Source organism: Otolemur garnettii, unplaced genomic scaffold (genome assembly GCF_000181295.1).
Source record: "Otolemur garnettii isolate 467f Iridium unplaced genomic scaffold, OtoGar3 scaffold00028, whole genome shotgun sequence".
Lineage (NCBI taxonomy): Eukaryota > Metazoa > Chordata > Mammalia > Primates > Galagidae > Otolemur > Otolemur garnettii.
In genome coordinates, this window is record NW_003852423.1 from 14,877,093 (window position 1) to 14,899,333 (window position 22,241).

General features: G+C 35.1%; 1 protein-coding gene across 1 annotated transcript in view; it reads left to right on the forward strand.

Annotated features, from left to right (window-relative positions):
- The window catches only part of BBS9 (Bardet-Biedl syndrome 9), a 462,348-nt gene that overhangs the window by 158,605 nt on the left and 281,502 nt on the right, over positions 1 to 22,241 (forward strand). Inside the window, exons 8-9 of the mRNA XM_003788573.2 lie at positions 9,677 to 9,860; positions 10,484 to 10,613. Coding sequence (XP_003788621.1) covers positions 9,677 to 9,860; positions 10,484 to 10,613 — 314 coding nt within the window. The remainder of the gene's footprint in view (positions 1 to 9,676; positions 9,861 to 10,483; positions 10,614 to 22,241) is intronic.

A 22,241-nucleotide genomic window follows, 5' to 3' on the forward strand; every position in this document is an offset into this window, starting at 1 on the left:
AAAAAGAAGACATTTATATTCTACACTTAGTGAATTTAACATGTACCCTTATAAAATGCACCATAGGTGTGGTCCCACCAATTACCCCCTTCATCCATCCTCTGCCCCCCTCCTCTCCTTCCTCTCCCCTTTCCCCATATTCTTGGGCTATGGTTTCATAGTGGGGCTGAGTACATAGGATACTTTTTCTTCCATTCTTAAGATACTTTGCTAAGAAGAATATGTTCCAGCTCCATCCATGTAAACATGAAAGAGGTAAAGTCTCCATCTTTTTTAAGGCTGTGTAATATTCCATGTGTATATATGCCACAATTTATTAATCCATTCATGGGTTGATGGACACTTTGGCTTCTTCCATGACTTAGTAATTATGAATTGGGCTGCAATAAACATTCTGGTGCAAATATCTTTGTTATAAAGTGATTTTTGGTCTTCTGGATATATCCCTAGTAGAGGAATTATAGGATTGAATGGCAGGTCTATTTTTAGATCCCTAAGTAATCTCCAAACATCTTTCCAAAAGGAACGTGTTAGTTTGCATTCCCATCAGCAGTATGGAAGTGTTCCCTTTTCTCCTCATCCATGCCAACATCTCTGGTTTTGGGATTTTGTGATGTGGGCTTTTTTTTGTAGAGACAGAGTCGTTACCCTTGGTAGAGTGCTATGGCATCACACAGCTCACAGCAACCTCCAGCTTCTGGGCTTAGGCGATTCTCTTGCCTCAGCCTCCCGAGTAGCTTGGACTACAGGTGTTCTCCACAACACCTGGCTATTTTTTTGTTGCAGTTTGACTGGGGCTGGGTTTGAACTCGCTACCCTAGGTGTATGGGGCTGTTACTCTACCCACTAAGCCACAGGTACTGCCCTCTTATTACTTGTTTTGAGCAATTAGTTCATGATGTATACTTTTTTCCCCCTGTTTTTTGGAGCTTAAGATTTGTTAAGCTTCTTGCATCAGTGACTTTTCATAAAACTTGAAAGATTTTGGGCTACTTCACAGGCATGTGACCAAACATATAAGATAAAAATTCACAACTCATAAAGGTAGAATTAACTCAAAGACAATGGTAGAAGTTTGATAATTTGAACAGTTCTTTGAAGAAAAATTGTGAATGAAAGTTTCTCTGTTTAATGGAAATTGGGTAATAGATGGTAATTGTGAATTCTTATCTTAAGACCCTCCACAGAGAGCTAGGAAAAAGAAATAGAAACAGTGAAGTGAATTTGAGGATATACATGAAACAAACTGAATGGAGAAATAACATGGAATTTAGAATACCAATGAAGTAAGAGTACCAGAATTTTCTGTATTAGGATATAGAAGTTAAGGGGGATGGTAGAAAGGAAGAGTAACATGGAAAGGGTCAGGAATGAGATGAAGATACATTTTATCCAGTGGTGGTAAAAGGTGAAAAACAGAGCACAACATATACATTGTTTTCACCGAACTTAGGAGCACCATAGTAATAATAGTTAAAAGTGTAGACTTTGAAGTCAGATAGATCTTGACAGCCACACTTTCTGAGCGAATTTGTTAAATTTTACTAAATCTTGGTTTCCTCATTTGCAAAATGGCAATAATATCTATTTTACAATAGATAATATATTATAATTAGATAAATAATGTATATAAAGCACTTAGCAAAATATCTGAATGATTAAGTTGACAATGATAGTGCTGATCAAATTGTCCTTTGACCTCCTCCTAAATAGTCTTCCTCCATTTATTTCTTATAGTCTGCTCCCCAGCCACATGAGACTTCATTGTTCCAAATATTCCACAGCTCTCCTTCATTCTAGGCTTCCACATATGATTTTCCTTTTGTTTAGGCTATCCTTTCCTTATTCATTTGCAGTTATTTATGGATGCTCCTCCATGCCTCATGCTGAGAATATATTCTGATGACTACAGTTGAATGATTTTTTTCATTCTCTTGTACACTTTTGGGGGAACTGTAAATTAGTAACACTCTAAGGAAAACAATATGGAGATTCCATGGAGGGTAGGGATGCAGAAGCAGGCTGGCAGCTTGCAGCTTGGGGAGAGGACTGGTAGCCCCACTCTCCCTCAGTGGAGGATGTTGCTTTTGTCGTTTGGGAATATGAAACTGCTTACTGCTTCTTTTTAGCGGGAAGGGAGTTGGCCTGAGTTCTGTGGAACCTGGTCAGAGGTGGGGAAGCCACTCCTAGGTTTCCTGGCTTAATAGTCACCTGTGGAACACTTGCGGGTCCTGCATGGAAGTAGCCAGCATGGGTGTGATAGTTGCCATGGCAGAGGCCGGACAGGCACTCTCGGTGTCCTGTGTTAATGGTTCCTTTTTAACACTTGCCAGTTCTGAGCAGAAGTAGCCTATTAGCCTCAGCTGTCTCTATGGCAGTGGTGTGGGAGGGAAGGAGGAAGAGATTGCCACAAAAGGTCTGGAGCATTTCTACTGTGAGGGGCACAGATAACTTTGGATCATGAGCCAGGGCTCTCTGGTGCATGACATTGTACCTTTCCCCTGCCTCTGTCCCACAAAACATTTGCAGCACTTGTTTCTCCTCATGGGGCAGCCTGCCCCGCAAATCAGAACTCTAGGAACACTTCTACTATCCTGTGACTCTCTGTTCCTTTGTGATTGTCACAGTCCAAATGGGTGGTGGGGAATGTTCATGTGAGATACAGTGACAGGAAGACAGAGGGCCTGTGACTTCTCCAGCTGGATAGAGGTACTCAGTGTGTGCACACTCACTGCCATCTCAGTTCAGGCCTGTGGTAAGGGGAAGTAACCCTTCTTGGGCCTGTAGCCTTGTGTTTTGTTCCAAAGAAGGTAACCAACGTTCCCCATTGGCAGCAGTACCTGGATTTGTCTGGGAGAAAGGGCTCTCTGACAGATTGGGAGCCTGCAAACTGCCACTGGTATGAGGGGAGGAAAAGTAAACACTTCCACTTTAACATTTTGTTGGGCTCTAAATCCCTTGGGGGGCCAGTCTCTACCACAATTTTGCTCCTTCTTGCTCTTCTCCACCACTTCTTCCCCTGAGATCTTTGGTAAGGATAGATTCTGGCTCCTTTCCCTCAGTATTTCTCCTTGGCTATGAATTCTCAGCTGAAACTTCTGTTTGAGATGATCTGATGACTGATGTCTCCAGTTGGCCATCTTCTATTTGTTGCTTTCTAATTTAAGTGTAGTGTGGTCAGAAAAATACTTTGTATGACTTTAATTCTCTTGGAGTTATTGATATTTGTTTTATGACCTGTAATATCTTGGTTCAGTGGGCACCTGAAAAGAATGTGCATTTTTTACTGTTGTTGGGCCAAGTGTTCTGTACATCTCAGTTAGATTAGGTTGGATGATTATGTTGCTCAACTCTTATAAATCCTTATTAGTTTTTATCTTACTAATTTCTATGAGTTATTAAGAGTGAGATAATGAAATCTCTGATTATAACTGTGATGGTTCTGTTTCTCCATGGAAATTTATAGATTTTTTTAAGTTTTTTTGAAATCCTGTTATTCTGTGCATAAACATTTAAGATTTTTATGTCTCATGATAAATCCCTTTGTCATTATGAAATGACCTTTATACTTTTGTCTAATAGTGTTCTTTGCTCTGAAATCTACTTAGTCTGTTGGTAACATAACCACTGTGTTTTCTATTGACTGGTGTTAATCTAAGACCTTTTCAAATCTTTTTACTTTTCACCTATTTGTTTCTTTATACTTAAGGTTCATATTTTGCAAGCAGCATATAGTGGGGTTTTCCTTTTTAATGCAATATGTTATAGTATGTCTCTTTGCTTTTTTGAAGCCATTTATATTTTGTGCAATTATTGCCATGATTAGGTTTAAGTCTATCAGCTCACCATTTGATTTGTACTGTTCTATCTGTTCTTTGTTTTCTTTCTCTCTCTCTTTTTTGTGAGATAGGGTCTCACTTTCTTGCCCTCACTAGAGTGTTGTGGTGTCAGAGCTCATAGTAACCTGAAACTCTTGGGCTCAAGTGGTTCTCTTGACTCAGCCTCCAGAGTAGCTGGGACTACAGGTGCCTGCCACAATACCCAGCTATTTTTAGAGATGAGGTCTTGCTCTGGCTCAGCCTGGTCTCAAACCCATGACCTCAGGCAGTCCACCTGCCTAAGGCTTCCCAAGGGCTAGGATTACAGGTATGAGCCACCATGCCGGGTGCCTGGCCTTGTTTTCTTTTTCTTATTTTTCTACTTACTTTTGGATTTAGTCAGTATTTTTTATGATTCCATTTTATCCTTTTTGGCTTATTAGCTATAACTTTGTTTTGTTATTTTAGTTGTGCTTAAGAGTTTATAGTATTTATCTTTTTTCAGGTATATTATAATTTATAATAATATTACCATATAATATATAATATGCATGTACTATATAATATGATGTATATGCATATTATATATTATACATATATAACATGTATGTATGTTATATACACATATAATGTATATGTATGTATTATATATGTATGTGCATAAATAATAACATACAATATATATAATAATACCAGGCTTCTCTTTCTCTGCTTCCATTCTTTGTGCTATTGTCATATATTTTATTTTTCCATAGGCTATGAATCCTATATTATGTTGTAATTATTTTTGTTTAAATAATCAATTATAGTTTAATGAGAATTCAATTATAAGAAAAATATCCCATTTACCTTTCACGGTTCCTTGTGTGCCCTGACCTAGGTTGGGATCAACAAGGGAGATGATGCTGGAGGAAAGTAATGAGACTCTACACCAATTTAATGTCTAGAGTCTGAGAAGCCTGGAGAGGCATACATTGTCTCATTACTGAGAGGCAGATTGAGGCAATGCAGCACTGATCCAGTCTCTGAGGGGCCTTTTATTGTGTTCAAAAAGAGGGAAAGCCTGGTTACCAGGAGGGTGGGATAATCTGGAGCATAGAATAAAGGAACTTTGGGAATGGTCTGATAACATATATTTTGAAAAGGGGAGGGAGTAAGCAGGCTTTATCACTGCAGGGCAAATGTCTTAACTTCCCTTATCTAAAGTGCTGATCAGGAGACCAAAGGTCTCAACCCGCCTGTTCTGCTGATCCCCCCATGGAGGGATGGTCATGTCGACATTCCCTGACTGGGCTGCCCCCAGGCTCCTCTGTTCTTTCTTTTGGTGATCTGGGAGGAGCTGCAGGGACTGCTGCGTACATACTTTACCCTGAATTGGGGGGCCATGAAGAGATTTGCCTATCTACCTCCCACATTTAGCCACCTAGGTACCATTTCTGGTGCTCTCTTTAATTGTGTAGCTTCACATTTCCATCTGGTATTATTTTCCTTCCTACTGAAGGATTTTTTTTTTTTTTAATTGTTTGAGATTCATTGAGGGTGCAAAGAATTAGGTTACACTGATTGCATTCCTTAGATAAAGTCCCACTTATAATTGTGTCCCACCCCCAAGAGGTGTGCCATGTACCGTGACCCCCATTGCTCTCCCTCCTTCCCTCTCCCTACTTGCTAATTCCCCTTTGTATTAGCTCATCTACTGCCTTCATATCAGAATAGAGCCCATTGGATTCTTGCTTCTCCATTCTTGTGATGCTTTACTAAGAAGAATGTGTTTTACCTCCATCCAGGTTAATATAAAAGGTGTAAAGCCTCCCCAATAATAAGTGTGGTGGATTTCTATTCATCTTATTTTGTGAAAGTCTGTTGTGTCATTTTATCCTTTGCACCACTGTGGAAGATAACTTTTGATCTTTATCTTCTGGGTGTTTGTTTTGCTGGTGCTTTGTTGTGGCAGTTAGTGTTGAGAATAGGTCTAAGTATTTGCCATAGAGCTGGTCTCCTTGCGGCAAATTTCCTCAGTGCTTGTTTACCTGCAAAAGATTTGATTTCTACGTCATATTTGAAGCTTAGTTTAGCAGGTTACAGAATTCTGGGCTGGAAATTGTTTTGTTTAAGAATATTGAAAAAAAAAAAAAAAAAAAGAATATTGAAGGTGGATGACCTTGTTCTTATGGCTTAGAAGTCTGTTGCCATCCTAATGTCTCTGCCCCTGTAGCTCAATTGGTGCTTACTACTGGTTGCTTTCAGAATTTTTTCTTTCATCTTGTCTTTGGACAGGTTCATTACAATGTGTCTTGGAGAGACTCTGTTCAAGGTGAGATGACCCAGGGTTTGATAGCCATCTTAAAGGATTGTGTAGGGTCTTTAATAAAATTAGGGAAGTTTTCATTTATGATAGTCTCCAGCAGGACTTCCTTTCCTTTGGGAGAATCTTCTTCCCCTTAAAGAATCCCTATTATTCCTATGTTTGAATGCTTCATGTAGTCTTGTAGTTCTCTGAGCACCTGTTCTGCTTTGTCTCTCTTCTTTTCTGTCTCTTTAACTACCTGGATTAACTGGAAAATTTTATCTTTTAGCTTTGAGGTTCTTTCTTCTCCATGGTCTACCCTATTTTTGATATCATCTATTGCATCTTTACCTTTACTGATTGTCTCCTCCATTTCCTTAGGTTCCACCATATTCTTTCTACATTCTACATATCTCTAGTATGACTTTTTTTTTTTTTTGAGACAGAGTCTCATTATGTTGCCCTCAGTAGAGTGCTGTGGCATCATAGCTGACAGCAATCTCAGATTCTTGGGCTTAAGCGATTCTCTTGCCTCAGTCTCCCAAGTAGCTGGGATGACAGGTGCCCACCACAACACCTAGCTATTTTTTTGGTTGTAGTTGTCAGGCCTGGGCTGGGTTTGAACCCACTAGCCCTGGTGTATGTGGCTGGCACCCTAGCTGCTGAGGTACAGGCGTTGAGCCTCTTGTACGACTTTTTGTTGTGTCTTTCCATTTTATCGTCCATTCTTTTTGCAGAATATCTTTTTTTTGTTGTTGAGCTTCTTGCATCTATTAATTTATAATTTTCTTAAAACTTAGAATATTTTTTTGCTTTTAAGGTGCCAAATATCTTTTCTGTCCTCTTTTTCTGTTCTTCTTTTTGGGGATTCTAATTATGCATACATTTAGACTAGATGAAGTTGTTTTACAGTTCCCAGATTTGATTTTCTAAAAATTTCTTTTTCTCACTGTTTTATTTGGGATAATTTATATTTTCAAGATCACCAATTTTTTTCCTACGTTGTCTAATTTTGTATTAATTCCTACTTGGTATGGTTTTTATATCTCTATAAATTCAGTATGAGTGTTTTTAAAAAATATCTTCTCTATTTAACTTTTTGGAGATATAAAATACTGTTATAGTACTTATTTTAATGTCCATGCTTTCCAGTTCTAACATCTGTACTAGCTTTGGGTCATTTTAAATTGATTTATCTGTAATTGTCAATAACGTTTTTCTGTTTCTTGCAATTACTTGGTAAGTTTTACAATTTTTTTTTATTAGCTTCCTGAGAGAGTCTATTTTACTTTGTAGCATACTGATACGCTTATATTCTTATAACTAACTGTTGTTGAGGTTAGGCCTGGGACAAACTAATTGGATAGTTTTATCTCTTTTGCTTAATGAGACCAGAGAAATGCACATTCTAGGGCTACTTATTCCCCACTATTGAGACAATATCTTTCTGATTATTTTATCCAATTTACTCAGAATTACAAAGTTTTCCAGTAAGCAGTATTTCTTGTCCTGTAGCAATAGTATGCACATTGCTTGTAATCTTTTCAGGTGATACTTTCCCTGCCTTTGGGTAGTTTCCTTTTATGAATGTGCTGATAAGTACTCAGCCAAGTATTTGCCCAGAACTCTTTATAGGTCTTCAGAGTTCTGTCTGTATGCAGCTTTCTATTCTTTGGTGTGCTGGCTTTTGAACTCTTAACTGCTTTGGTTTCTTTAAAATCTGAGTATTTATCCCAATTGAAGTATTCTGGTGGGCTTTACTTGAGATTTCTTTCCCTGTACCATTGCCTAGAAACTTTCTCAAGGCTGGAGCAGTCATACTCACCTCATCTGTTTTTTGTCTTTAAGGAATTGTTGTCCTTTGTTGTCTGATGTCTACTGCCTTGCAAACTGTTGTTTCATGTATTTTGTACATTTTGTGCTTGTTTTAGGTAGGATGGTAAATCCTTTCCCTATTACTCCATCTTGGATGGAAATGTAAGAATTTTTTTATTATCGTTCTTAGCAAAGTTCTGTGTTTTTTGAGACTCATTAATTCAAAATGTAGGGTATTTCCCTAAAGGCCTCACAGAGTGGCATTCACTCTGTGTATACTCAAAGTAGCCTACTGAATTGAAAGTACGTAGTGGCTGCATCTCAGACTGTCCTCAAAAACACGATTTGCCTATTCATTGTGTGTAAATCATCTCCCAGAGTCAGACACTCATTAGCCTGGGTCATGGATGCTGATTTATACTACTTGAATGCTAGCCTATTATAATGCAGTGATAAATATAACTGCCATGGGACTGACATTCATGTCTTATGTCTAGTGGAATCTTTCATATAGGTAAATTATACTCAAGCCAAATATTAGTGTTGAATTCTTGTGCAGTTTAAGATAGTCAGATGTATCTACCTCTGTTCAGTATGCTGTTTCCCTCATGCAGATTGTTCTTACATACACACAGGCAATATTTGCCTGTCTGACAAGCCCCATCTGGATTTCATACCTTCTTTAAATATCTAAAATAGATAAGATTAATACCTAAGATCATGTCTTGATGGCCAGACACCTGTCAGTATCCTTGACAGGACTCTTCATATCTGTTCTTGAATCCATTATTTGTTGATTATCACCTAACTTCAAGAGTTATCTTGTTTCCTGGACCTTGTCCAGGTCTTTTTTTTTTTTTTTTTTAGGGAAGCTATTTCACTGTTATTGCCATATACTATATATGTCTATTAGCCAATGTTTTTCAAAATGGTGTATCTTTGCTCTTCTGTATTTTCTTGATTTAGAAATATTAATTGCTTGGAAAATTAATTCTTAAAAGTTCTTTTTTACCTCCTCATTTTATATTCATTCCTTCATTATTTTTAAGAAGCATTTATTAAGTGTTGATCACGTTTCAAAGTTACAGGGATACCTTTGAGTAACTCTTATGTATAGGATACTCTGTCTATATTACTATAGTAACTAGTGTATATGTTCATTGATTTTTTAAAACTTTTATTTCTTATTTTCATTATGCTTATTACCTCCATATGCATTCCAAAAATGAGTTGTGTGCTAAGATTATCCTTTTTAAGTTGCAAAAGTAGGCAAAATACCACTAAAATGGTCATGTAGTTTTATAATGTATTTGCATATTGACATATTTTAATTTATCTTTCTCTAAAATTGTATGCACAATAATAATGGCTGTAGTTTTTACTGATTACTAAGTTTGACTTGCAAAGTAAACACAATAGCTGTTTTTAGAGATTTTTAGGAAAACAGATAATGTTTTGAGTAGTTTTGAATTACTGAATATCTAATATCATCTCATACTACTTGGAGCATTTAGAGTTATTGTAGTATTCTAAAAAGAATAAAATAAGGACATCGAGCAAAGTTTTGCTAGAGTCTATAAAATACTAGTAATATGGTTATAGCAAAAAAAAAAAGGCCATGCATGGAAGAGATTAGATGATCTTTATGATTTATGTAAAGCAGTTTATTAATTTGTATTAATATGAAAATGAAATGAGAATAAAATGAGATGTTCTATGTTTAGCAACCAACTTGATCTTGAGTTTTGCTTTGCAGGTTGATTGGACTCTAAATATTGGAGAGCAAGCCCTTGATATATGTATTGTCTCTTTCAATCAGTCAGCATCTTCTGTTTTTGTTCTTGGAGAGAGGAATTTTTTTTGCCTTAAGGATAATGGACAAATTCGATTTATGAAGAAGCTTGACTGTAGCCCGAGTTGTTTTCTCCCATATTGCTCAGGTGTGTAGAAAGATTTTCTTTTACTCTTCCATATGTCAAGGCTGTTATATACTTCAAAAAATGCTATACCTAAACATATATTTTAAACAATTAGAAAAATAGTTTTATACTGAATTTGTAATGGAAATTTTAACTTTCAAAATTTGAATAGAAATTTGATGTAAAGCAGATTTGGTTTTGTTAGTCATAGTATAAAATGACTTGTAAAATTGGTCTCCAGCATACATTAATGCTTCCCATAATGTTCAAGATGCTTCCAAGAGAACATTAGACACTTTTATAAGCAGAATAATAATGTCTGATAGAAAGACTGATCTGTAGTGAATGCCCTGTACATCATTAGCTTAAATGTGTTATATATTAATGAAATACATGCTTTCTAGATGAAATGCAGTAGTGTTGGCCATTGTCTAGTTACAGTTTCCAAGTCGGTAAAGTGAGTCCTTTCTTTTTGATATTGGTAGCTTTATGTTAGAAAATAATGTTTTATTGCTCAAAAATTTTATATAATAAAACCAAGATATTAGAATTAGTTTGTGTCATAAATCCCCCCAAAGGGATTTAATCTACTGATGCAAATGACTGTTTTCTTAGTATCCTCTTTCTGTATCTTCAACCTACAGTTTCTGAAGGAACAATAAATACTTTGATTGGAAACCATAATAACATGTTGCATGTTTATCAGGATGTGACACTTAAGTGGGCTACTCAACTTCCCCACATTCCTGTAGCAGTAAGAGTTGGCTGTTTGCAGTAAGTGATTTAATTTAAAACATTTTAATAGAGGATCTTAATCAAAGAATTCTCTAGAAATTTTATGACATAATGGCAAGTGATTTTACCAAAAAATGACAAATGGCATTGTAGTGTGAACGTCAATAATAGGCATAATTTAAAATATAACTTTTATTATTAAGCTATAAAAAGCATTAATTAGCACTATTTATTATTTTCATTTAGTATTTCTACTAAGATATGTGTCCTTAATAAATTAAAGATGAAACTTTTGATGATCTCAAGAAAATGATTTACTTAATAGATTATTTTCTTTAAAATTTAGAAATATTTCTGTTTTTGATGAGTCCCATTTAGGGATCATTTATTGATAGCCTGTGAGAATATTACCCTTGTTCATAATAAAAGGTCAAAACAAGTCTGACCTTGTTTTAGACTTTATTATGTGAAGTAATGCAGAATTGCTAATGATCATGTGTCTAAAAAGTTTAGATTTTAAATATGATTATTTTACATTTAAAATAAAATTCTTACCTTAACATTATATTTATAAAGTTTATTAAAAATGAGCCAAGACATCTAAAGGAGTAATTTTTCTAGGTCATCAGTATAAAAGACTAGATCCTTACAAATTTTTTAACATTTCAGATTATGTTTAGGAATTAAATATCTCAACAAATGGAGAAAACACAGCTTTCTATAAAACTTCATAGATTGCCAGATTTATTTAGTTCTGCTTATTTAGAATATTTTATTGCTCATTTAAAAACCGTATGTAAAAACTATAATGACTCTCTAATCTGACCTGCGTGAGTTGTCCTCTCACATTAAAGGATTGAGTGCATAGTATTATTGTTAAAGGTAAATGAAGGGCATTCATATTTGCATTAATACTTAAAATAAAGCTTGAATATTAGAAAAATAGAAACTTTTGAAAACAGTGTATGTTTTAAAAAGAAGTTGCTTCTTTATGTTTAATGAGAAAAAGCCATCATATAATTTTAATTGCTGTGCACTTAACGCAAGTTATACTTACTGTGTATCTGAAAAATAATTTAAAATGTTGAGATTGGCTTTGGCAATGTCCAACAGATGGCCTTTTTATTTCTACCAAACATTTAAACTCAACAGACATTTTGCATCAGATTTACTTAGGAGGATTTAGAACAGGAAAAACATCTTGCCAACAGGGCCACGTCAAGTGTTTCTCTCCTGGAAGAGTAATTCTTGTGGCAGTCCATATATCCATCCAAGAGCTGTTTCTTTGGCCCCCCTCAGTTGACCATTCAGGTGGAAGAAGAAAAATTTACCCTGGTGGTTACGCAGCCTGTCTTGGCTTATAATCTTCTTGCCCTTCAGGAGCCAATACCTTTAAATACTTAAAAATCATTGGGGTTTTTGTGTGTATTTTGAGCATAGTAGAATAATAGATAAAAACGCCTTATTGAGAACATTTAGTTCAAATACTTTTTTTACATATATATTATGTCTAGTGTTCTCATTTCATTTCGAAAGTCACTGTAGACAGGGAAGCGCAATGATGTGGCTTTTCATCAGATATTTATTGTGTAATTTTTAGTTTTTGTTCCAATGTGTCTTACAAGTTAAAGCCCCAATATTAACTGAAATTATTATGAGTGAAAAATGAAATTTACATGTAGTACGTATAATGATGCTATGTGCAAAGTAGCCTGTCACATTTTATTTTAGATACTTGTGAGTAAAGGTTCCTATACCTCATAGCTTTTTTAAGGTCACAGTTAAAAATAATTATTTTAATAAGTTCAAATATTAGCATGAGTATTTTCCACAATTAACATATAACAATAAATTCTGATTATTCATCTGAAGATTTTCTTATTTTTAATATAATTTAACCTAAAAAGATGGAATTAGACTGTGTTTGGAAGAATTTCATTGTAATTTTTATTAGAATTTTAAAAGTAATTATTACCAACTTAGGTATAGTATATTTACATCTAGAAGTTATTTGAAATTATAAGCACTGAAATAATTTTTCTCTTGTATTTTATTAGTTTTAGGGTTAAACCTTTTCAGTAGAAGCTTCCTTGCCTGAATGTGTTTATTTATAAAGGAAATTGCTGCTATTTTAATATGTTTCTTTTCAATGAATAAGAAATATTGAATTTGGATCAAGTTGATGCAATTATACTTAATAACAGCATTTTGCTCAGAAACTAAGATTCTTTATTTCCTCTCACTCCCACCTACTTGGCAGTCTTCATCCTTTTCACTTTGTTTATTATATACCAGTTCTAAATTTGTGTTTCCTTCTTCCTTTTCAGAGTAAATCTCATTCTTGCTTATATGGTGTCATTCTAATTTAATTTGGGGGATTTAAATTATGAGAATGTGAAGTAAGTATGCAGGTTTACAGAATCAGAAAAGCCTGACCATCATTTATCAGTAATAGTACTCTCTCTAGAGATAGCAAATATACCTAAAACTGGAAGTCTATTTGAATAAAAGTTGGAAGCAAGGAGAACCTTTCCTAACTTGAATTGGCAGCCAAAGCCATAGTGCTTTAAAATCTTATTGCAGCTCTTTTTCTAATGTAAACAATTTGGTCTGTTACTTGAGTGGTTTTCTTGCTAGGCTGTGTACAAAATAGAAACTTATTTTAACTTTGGTATTTACCATTTTGCTCTTTAGCTTTCATTGATACAGTATTCTTTTAAAGACATTTTCAGAATATTACAGGGGTATGCATGTTTTGGTCACATAATTTGTTTTGTACATTTCAGGTCAAAGTTATAATTGTGCCCTTTACTTTGAATGTGTGCGTCATACCCATAGGTGTGAATTAACCCAGCCTTACCACTTCCCTCCCTCCTACTGATTACTGTTGAGTTTGAGCTAGTGTTTTTTTTTTTTTTTTTCAGTTTTGGCTGGGGCTGGGTTTGAACCTGCCACGTCTGTTATCTCAGCCACAGACGCCGTCTGAGTTAGTGTTCTTGAACAGAATGCTTTTCTTGTTTCTTCTCTGGATCTTCAAATGTCTTCTATCTTTAGAAGCCTTCCTTCCTTATCATGGTCTCCTCGGAATTTCTGTCACGTTTTTAATTATGTTGTGACTGCGTTTGATGTTCCTAACTCCCCCACTAGATTATATACTCCTTTTCGACTTCCATGCATCACACTGAATAATCAGAAATTTGAACATATGGTATATGCTTGGTAAACATCCTTGTGGTTTGGGTGTATGTGTCAGGGGAAAGGGTATGGCTAGAAAGACCTTATTGGGTCTTTCAGTTGAAAAACATTTTTTAAGTATGAAAAAACTAAGACTTATAGAAGGAAAGATCCTATTTCTTTAAGAGCAAAGTTATTAGGAGAACATTTTTAATTTCGAAGTGATTTTTTTCTTACCTTTTTAGTTTAACTTTTGTTGCTAATTTGCCATCTGTGTGCATTATAGGAAGAGAATGTGAGCCTATACACTTTTTACTATTATGTAGTTTTAAAGATATTCTTTATGGCTTAATATGTTACATAGATTTGTAAATATTCCTAGAAATTGGGCAAAGTATAAATCCTGATTTTCAGAACCTTTGCATTTTTTGTTGATTTTTTCCTCTGTTACAGCTCAAGAGTAGAATGTAAGTCTTTCATTACTATGTTGTTCTGTCAGTTTTTTTGTTGAATAATCATTCTTACTCTGTTATTCAGTTTACATTTATAATAGTTATTTTTTTGGTGAGTTTTAAAAATTGATCTGTTCCTATTTAATGTTTTTTAGTGTTGTGCTGCTCTTTTCATTTGTTTGCTTTGAATTCAATCTGTTATTAGTTACTGGTATAGGGTTATGGATGCTTTTTCTTTTAAACTGTCACTTTATTTAGTGTGTGTCTCTTTGTAAAAAGAATTTGGTGGCTCGGCGCCTGTGGCTCAAGTAGCTAAGGCGCCAGCCACATACACCTAAGGTGGCAGGTTTGAATCCAGCCCGGGCCCGCCAAACAACAATGACAGCTACAACCAAAAAATAGCCAGGCATTGTGCAGACACCTGTAGTGGGAGGAGGCTGAGGCAGGAGAGTCGCTTGAGCCCAGGAGTTGGAGGTTGCTGTGAGCTGTGAGGTCACAGCACTCTACCCAGGGGGACAGCTTGAGGCTCTGTCTCAAAAAAAAAAAAATAAAGAATTTGGTTAGATTTTTCAACCCATTTAAAAGACCTTTGTCTTTTAATTAACACAATTACAGTAGTTTTAAGTGATATATTTGATTTTTCTTCATCTTTTTCAGTACTGTTCACTTCTTACATTATTTAACACAATTGTTCATCTCTTTATCCCTATAATCCTAGCACTCTGGGAGGCTTAGGCAGGTGTGTTGCCTGAGCACAGGAGTTTGAGAACAGCCTGTGCAAAGTAACACCCCATCTCTCCTAAAAATAGAAAAACTAGGTATTGTGGCTGGTACCTATAGTCCCAGCTACTGGGGAAGCTGAGACAAGAGGATCACTTGAGCCCAAGAGTTTGAGGTTGCTGTGAGCTATGACTCCATGGCACTCTACCCAGGGCGGCTGAGTAAGACTTTGCCTCCAAAAATAAATAAATAAAATTCATCTCTTATATGTGAATTGAGGTTTCTTTGTATTTATGTTGTTCAGTGTATTGGATGGTACACAGACATATATCTGTTATCTTTAAATCTATGAGTATATATTTATCAGTTTTGCCATAATCTTGTATGAATTAAACATTCCTCTCATGATAGACAAGGTGTTAGTTTTTATAACGTCCTTTCTTATTTTTCCACCGGGTCTGTCACCACCACACAAAGACGTGGGTGTATACATATGCTTGTGTTCAGACATAATCATTTCCTCGCTTCCATTCCCCTGCTACTGTTTGTTCTTTGCTATAGTGACATGGGATTTTAGATACAATTTATTATTAAATAAATTATGCTTATGCTTTTTCCAAGACTGTTTTAAAATTTACATTTATCTTTTCTCTAAACATAATATGTATATATTTATTGAAGATTACCAACTTTTTATATTATGAATTCTAATTTTTTAACTCATTAATTTTGCTTCATCTCTGAGTAGGTTGATTTGATTTTCTCAAATGAACCTATGATAGAGGGTAATGATAAAGGGTATTATACTATAGAGTAAAAATGTATTGTCATATTTCTTCTTCATATTTTATTGATGTTGCTTCTTGATTTGTTTTTAAAATAAGTTTTAGATAAAAGAATAATGTGATTTTTGTAAAAAGTATTAAACTGCACTATTTAAAACTCAAGCATTATTTAAAAGTTCAATGAAAAATAAAATGAACAGCTTTTCACTAGTTACCTCAATCTTACCATACAGAATTAACATTTGTTAGCACTTGCTAAATATCAAGACTGATCTTTTTCTCTGCATATATGGAAAGTTAGGTACAGAATAAAATCTGCAAAGCAGGATCATATGGATTTTATTTTATTTTATTTTATTATTATTATTATTTTTTTTTGCAGTTTTTGGCCGGGCTAGGTTTAAACCCACCACCTCCGGCATATGGGGTCGGCACCCGACCCCTTTGAGCCATAGGCGCCTGGATTTTAAATATTAATTTATTTAATTATATTCTAATAGAAAAAATAGGTGAAATGGCAGGAATAAATGAATTTTAGATAAATGTTTATTTACAATAATATATTTTATTTTCTAAAAGACTAAACAAGACGAGAATAAAAGTAAAAGGTTGATATTTTCAAGTTTCTACAGCTTTATTTCAAAGTTGGCAATGTCCATTGACTCCCTGTTGTGAAAAACAAGGAAAGTAGTATAGTTATGTTTTCTTATTTCCTTCTTCTTGCCAATTTCTAACATTGTTGGTATATTGTTTATTATTAGTATTCATTTTGTCAAAGTTAAAACATTTACACCATTTTTATAATCACAGTTTTCACTGTCCTTTCATCTTATCCTTATATCTAAATGGAATCAAAGCTCACCATCATTCCCTTGATTATTTCTGAATTATTTTTGATCTAGTTCTTGGTTAGTGTCCTTACATCCTTAGCAATTGTGTGTTGCTTTTATACTTGCGGATCATCTCAGCTTCTCCCAGAATCTTGGAATTCGCATTTGGTATTGACAATTATTAGGAAAAGTCTGACATTAACTTAAATTTTTTTTAAGACTTCTTATTGATTGAATTACTTTTTCTATTTGGATTTTCAGCTGACTTATTTTTTTCAGTCTTCTTCAATTATTTATATATATTTGTTCTATTTGTATTAGTGTGATTTTTTTTTTCATCTCTCTCTACCTTGTTCTTGAGGTTGTTTTCGGTTTATTTATTCTAGTTCTTGTTGCTTTTGATGTGGCTTTCATCCCCTGTATCTTCTTTTTCTTCTTCTTCTTCTTTTTTTTTTTTTTGACATTAATATGATGGTACAACTTTTTTCTTTTTTTTTTTTTGAGACCCCCTCTATAGAATGCTGTGGTGTCACAGCTCACAGCAACCTCAAACTCTTGAGCTTAAGCGATTCTCTTACCTCAGCCTCCCAAGTAGCTGGGACTGCCACAATGCCTGGCTATTTTTTGGTTGTAGTTGCCATTGTTTGGCAGGCCTGGTATAGGCCTTGCCGGTTTGAACCTGCTAGTTTTGGTGTTTGTGGCTGGCGCTGTAACCACTGTGCTATGGGTGTGGAGCCATGAGGGTACAAATTTTTAGGTTACATTGTTCTCTCTTCTGAGATAGAGTTCAGTTTGTAGAAGAGCCCCTCACCCAGGGGGCTTGCTGAATATAGTCGCGTTGTACACATTAAGTGAGATCGTGCCAAATGTCCTCCCTCCTCCTGCCAGTCGCCCTCTCCCCTCTCCCTCCCCTCTCCCTCCTCACCCTGCCCTGTTGCTAGACTATATTTGTGTTCTGTTGTTCATATGAGCATGTAATTGTTTATATATTAGTTTCATATTAGTATTGAGTATAATTGGATTTTTTTTTCTATTTTTGAGATACTTTACTAAGAAGAATGTTTCAGCTCCATTCAGGTAAACATAAAAGATATAAAGTCTCCATGTTTTTTTTTTATGGCTGAATAGTACTCCATGGTGTGCATATGCCACAGTTCATTACTGGTATGTATCATTTGTTTGAGATTTTCCAACAAAGAAAAAGTTATGTTCCTTTTCTTTTGTTGATGTAATAGTTATTTATCTGAATTCTTTAATTTCCACTGGAAGTTTTCCATGCTATGGATATTTTCTGTCTTTAGCTTATGTTTGCATCTCCCTCTTATCTACCTCTTTTTGTTTTTGAAATTTCTACATAAATGTCCCCTTATTTTCTCCTCTTAATCATTTTGCAATTGCTCACTTTTAAAATGGTAACAGCAGTTTGCTGAAGGACCATGTTGGGAGTAATAGGAGAGAGTAGTGAGCTCCGATCACCTGAGTCTTTTCACCTGCTCTTTGTGTTTATTTTCTCCTTTGCTCTGAGGCCCTATCTTCCTCAGTTTTCAGGGTTCAAGAGGTTAGTGAGGGTAAGAGAACCCCCACCTAGCCCCAGTCACAGGCCCTCCATGCTAAGAACCACTGACTGCTGTTTGTCTTTCCTTAGAAAGCTATTTTATTAAAGGACAGGCAGAGGACCACATCTATTGCTTCTTCTGTGGTTTTCTGCTGTCGTGCTTTCTGCATCTTAACCCACCCTCTTAGATCTCATCCCACTAGTCTAGACCTGACTTTTATTTTGCGTGAGGTCTGAGAAGTCTTTGCCAGCTCTTTGTATTCTATTTAACTATGGTCCAGAATTTAAAATATTTGGTAGAAAAAATGGACTTGAAAGTGTGTTGATTGTTATTGTAGTCATTTTTGTACTCAGTTTCTCCCTTTTTTAGGTGGTTGTTATTGTAGTACTTTCTGCTGTTTTTTGGTAAGATTGGTAGTGTCATCTCTGACGGGGTGTTATTCTTTATCAGTTGGTATTTCTTGTTGCTGAGGGAAAATGTGGATAACTGTATTTCTGTTTTGTTATAAGTAACGAGTTCTTTCTGTTTGGCTGCTTGTGGATTGTTTTTCATTTTCTCTGTAGATGCTGCATTTGCCACCATATGTCTGTATGATACTTTTTTCCTTGATTTTATTGGGAATGTAGTGAATTTATTTTTTAAAAACCATTTGTTTGGCTGCTCAAGAAAGCTTTTTTGTGTTATATCTTTGATTATTTCTTTAGTTTTGTTTGATATAGGCTGTCCATTAGGAAAATTGTTAATAATATCTTTTGATTGGCTATTTTCTGTTCCCCATATCTGCTGTCTTATTACTCATAATTTTCATTTATTTATCATTTCTTTTCTGTTTCCTGGGCAAGTCTCTAAAATTTGTGTTATGTATCACTGGTTTTAGCTTCCATAGTATTTGGTTTGCTTTATTCTTTGTCTACATAGGGGAGTTTTAGTCTCCTTAGGTGACACCTTTCTCCCAACCACTTCCCTCTCACCTTCTGCATCTTTGGTACAATAAACTAGTATAGTACAGGGCAAATTAAAGTTCCCATGATGCACTAGTACCAAGTACATCTTAGTTTGAAACATGTCACAGTGCTCATTTTGGAACTCTATCACTGAGCTACTATTACAAATTTCTGCTCTTTGGGCCAGTTTCATAGAATTTGTTACCTCTATAGATGTAGATAGATACTATAAGGGATTAAGGGGAGTGGCAGAGGTTGGAAGGGCTCGAGTGGGTAGGGAGAAATATGTTGCTTTGATCCTAGGTCACTAATAGATGTCTACACAGTTTTCTGGTTCCTGTTGAGCTTGGGTTTCTGAATCAGATTGGGGCAGAAGTTGAGATTTGGGGGGAAGAAAGAAAAGTCGTTCTACCTTTGTTCAGGTGGTCTCTGTGAGGTGAAGCTGGGCACAGCATGAGCTAAAGCTGCATTTTGTCTCTATGTACTTGATAATTAGTCTAACTTCATTTTAGGTTTGAGATGTATAACTTATGGGGTTGTTTTCCTCTTTCTTTTCCTTTCATTTTATTATTTATTTATTTATTTTCAGTTTTTGGCTGGGGCCGGGTTTGAACCCACCACCTCTGGTATATGGGACTAGGGCCCTACTCCTTGAGCCATAGGCACTGCCCTTTTTCTTTTCTTAATTTCTCTTCTCTCTTTTCAATAATTTTTGTGGATGTATTTGTCCTTTTTTTATTCCTGTATGTCTATTAGGTCATTAAATGTGAAGTTTACAGTTTCTAATCAGAAGTTTAGTTTATTATCTCTCAAACAAGAAGCAGTGTAATTAATCAAAGTGTGCCCTTAAACTATTGATGCAGTTTTTCTATGAAGCCTAGAGAGCAAGTGGCAATGAAATCATAAGAGTTGTTTTCCACAACTTGTTGCAAATTGACTGTGGACAGTCCCTGAGTTATAAACATCTGACTTATGTACAACACAGACTTATGATGGAGGCCATTACAGTAAGTCCTTGAGTTACAAACATTTCACTGACTTACACTTATATATGGAGGTTATTACAGGTAATAGGTAAATGTACCTATTCCAGCTTACATACAAATTAAACTTAAGAACAAACCTATAGAACCTATCTTATTTGTAACTCAGGGACTACCTGTAATATTTCTTATACGTGGTCCAAAGTCTGGAAGAGGTGGTAGTCAGTTGGTGTATGGTCTGGTGAGCATGGCAGATGACACTTCCCAAGTTCAGCTTCTGTGGTTTGGGCAACATTGTTTGTGTGACAGTATTGTCTTGCAAGAGGACTGGCATGTCTATGTTGACCAACTCAAGCTGCATAAGCACCTAAGCATTCTCATTATTTCATCCATTTGGTTGTAGTAGACATCCTCGTGATTGATTGACGAGGTTTTATGAAGCTATAGTGGATGATACTAGTGCTGGACCACCAAATACACACATGACACCATTAGCTTTTCTTGAGAAATATTCTGTTTTGGTGTTTGGACACTTCATCTTTATCCAAACTTTGTGCCGAATGCTTGCAGTTGTCAAAAAGAATTCATTTTTCATCACACGTAACAATACAGTGTAGAAATGGTTTGCCTTTATGTTACAACAGCAAAGAAAGTCAAGCTCTGCTATGATTTCTCTTCTGATACTTGTTTAATTTATGCAGAACCCATCTGTCTAGTTTCTTTACCTTGCCAATTTATTTCAGATGGTCCAGTATTGTTGTAATAGTAACGTAAAACCTTGCTTCTAACTCATGTGTAGGTGAGATGGATTCCCTTCCACTGTAGCTTTTGGCTCATCATCATCCACCTTGTTCTCAGTTCACCTACATGGCTCATTTTTAAGATTAAAATCACCAGATCAGAACTTCTCAAATCATTCAGTTCTATACATCAGTTAGCCACATCCTTCCCACTTTGTTGATATTTCAAGCTGTCTGTGCTGCATTGGTTTCATGATATAATTCATGTTTAAAAATAACACAAATTTTTGGCTTATTTTTGGTTTCACAAAAATTGTTCTTAAAAAATATTTTGAAAGATAATCACAAGTCAAAACGTACATTTGAAAGAATGAGGATGTACTTTCACGGTAAAACAAGGAAACAAAAAAACTCAAGAAGTATCAAAATGAAATATCAGAAATAACAACTGTCAAACTTAGTACTTAAGGAAACTGGACATTTTTTACTTAATAACCTAATAGTTAGCTATTAAAGAGACTGCATGAAAGGCTCTTGCCATATTGAAGTAAACATTTTAGAAGAGCCTTAGGGTCATATTATTAGATGGAAAGAAAAATCTAGCTGGGAATTAGACTAGAATAGTACTAAATTTAGGGATTCTCTGGAGAAATTGGCTATTTTCTAGTTCTAACTAGCTGCTAATTTCCAAAAATATTAATAATTTGTGTTCAAGATGGAGATTGATCAGTATAGTTTTTGTAAATTAAGAATCAGATTTCAGCATTTTTAGTGATATGTGGTTCGACCTCTTGATTTTACGTGACATATTCTACTGTCTTTAGTAACTGGATATTCCACTGTCCTCCAATTAATGTTTCGTATTGTTGTTAGTCTTAACGTTTAGTATTATTTTGTGCAGTGTTCATTATAGCCAAATAAATTCTAGTTCATTGAAATAATTTACATATTGTCGTGAAACTTGACATTAACATAAAAATTTTCCTAACTTTTTCTTTCCCCATCACAAGGTAGTATTTATATTCTTTTGGTTATTTTGTGGAAATTATATTTTTGGTTATTACTGACCAAAAATATAGTAGTTTGGTTATAACTACTTTTGGTGCAGTTCAATTAAGTTGAATTTAGCTCATTTTACAGTGTTTAACCTTATTGAATTTCAGTTTTTCCACCATTATATTTGCTTGAACAATCCCTCTCTTGCTCTCATTTTTTGCTTGTTTGTTTTTTATTTTGTCTTGGTTTGTTTTGCCTTTTCATTACATTTGGGAAGTCAAAAATATCTTCATTCAGTATTAATAGTGATAAGTCACTTTTTATGAAATCCACTGTGACTTTTGTGGCTTAAGATTTTAATTGAGTTTATAATCAGAAAGGTTAGATAGGATGAGAGAACCTCTGGTCTTCAGGGGTTCCTGTAAGAAAAGGTAGGCTTCAGTTTGGGGCCTGGTGAGCCTGCTACTGTAATGTAAATAACTATAAT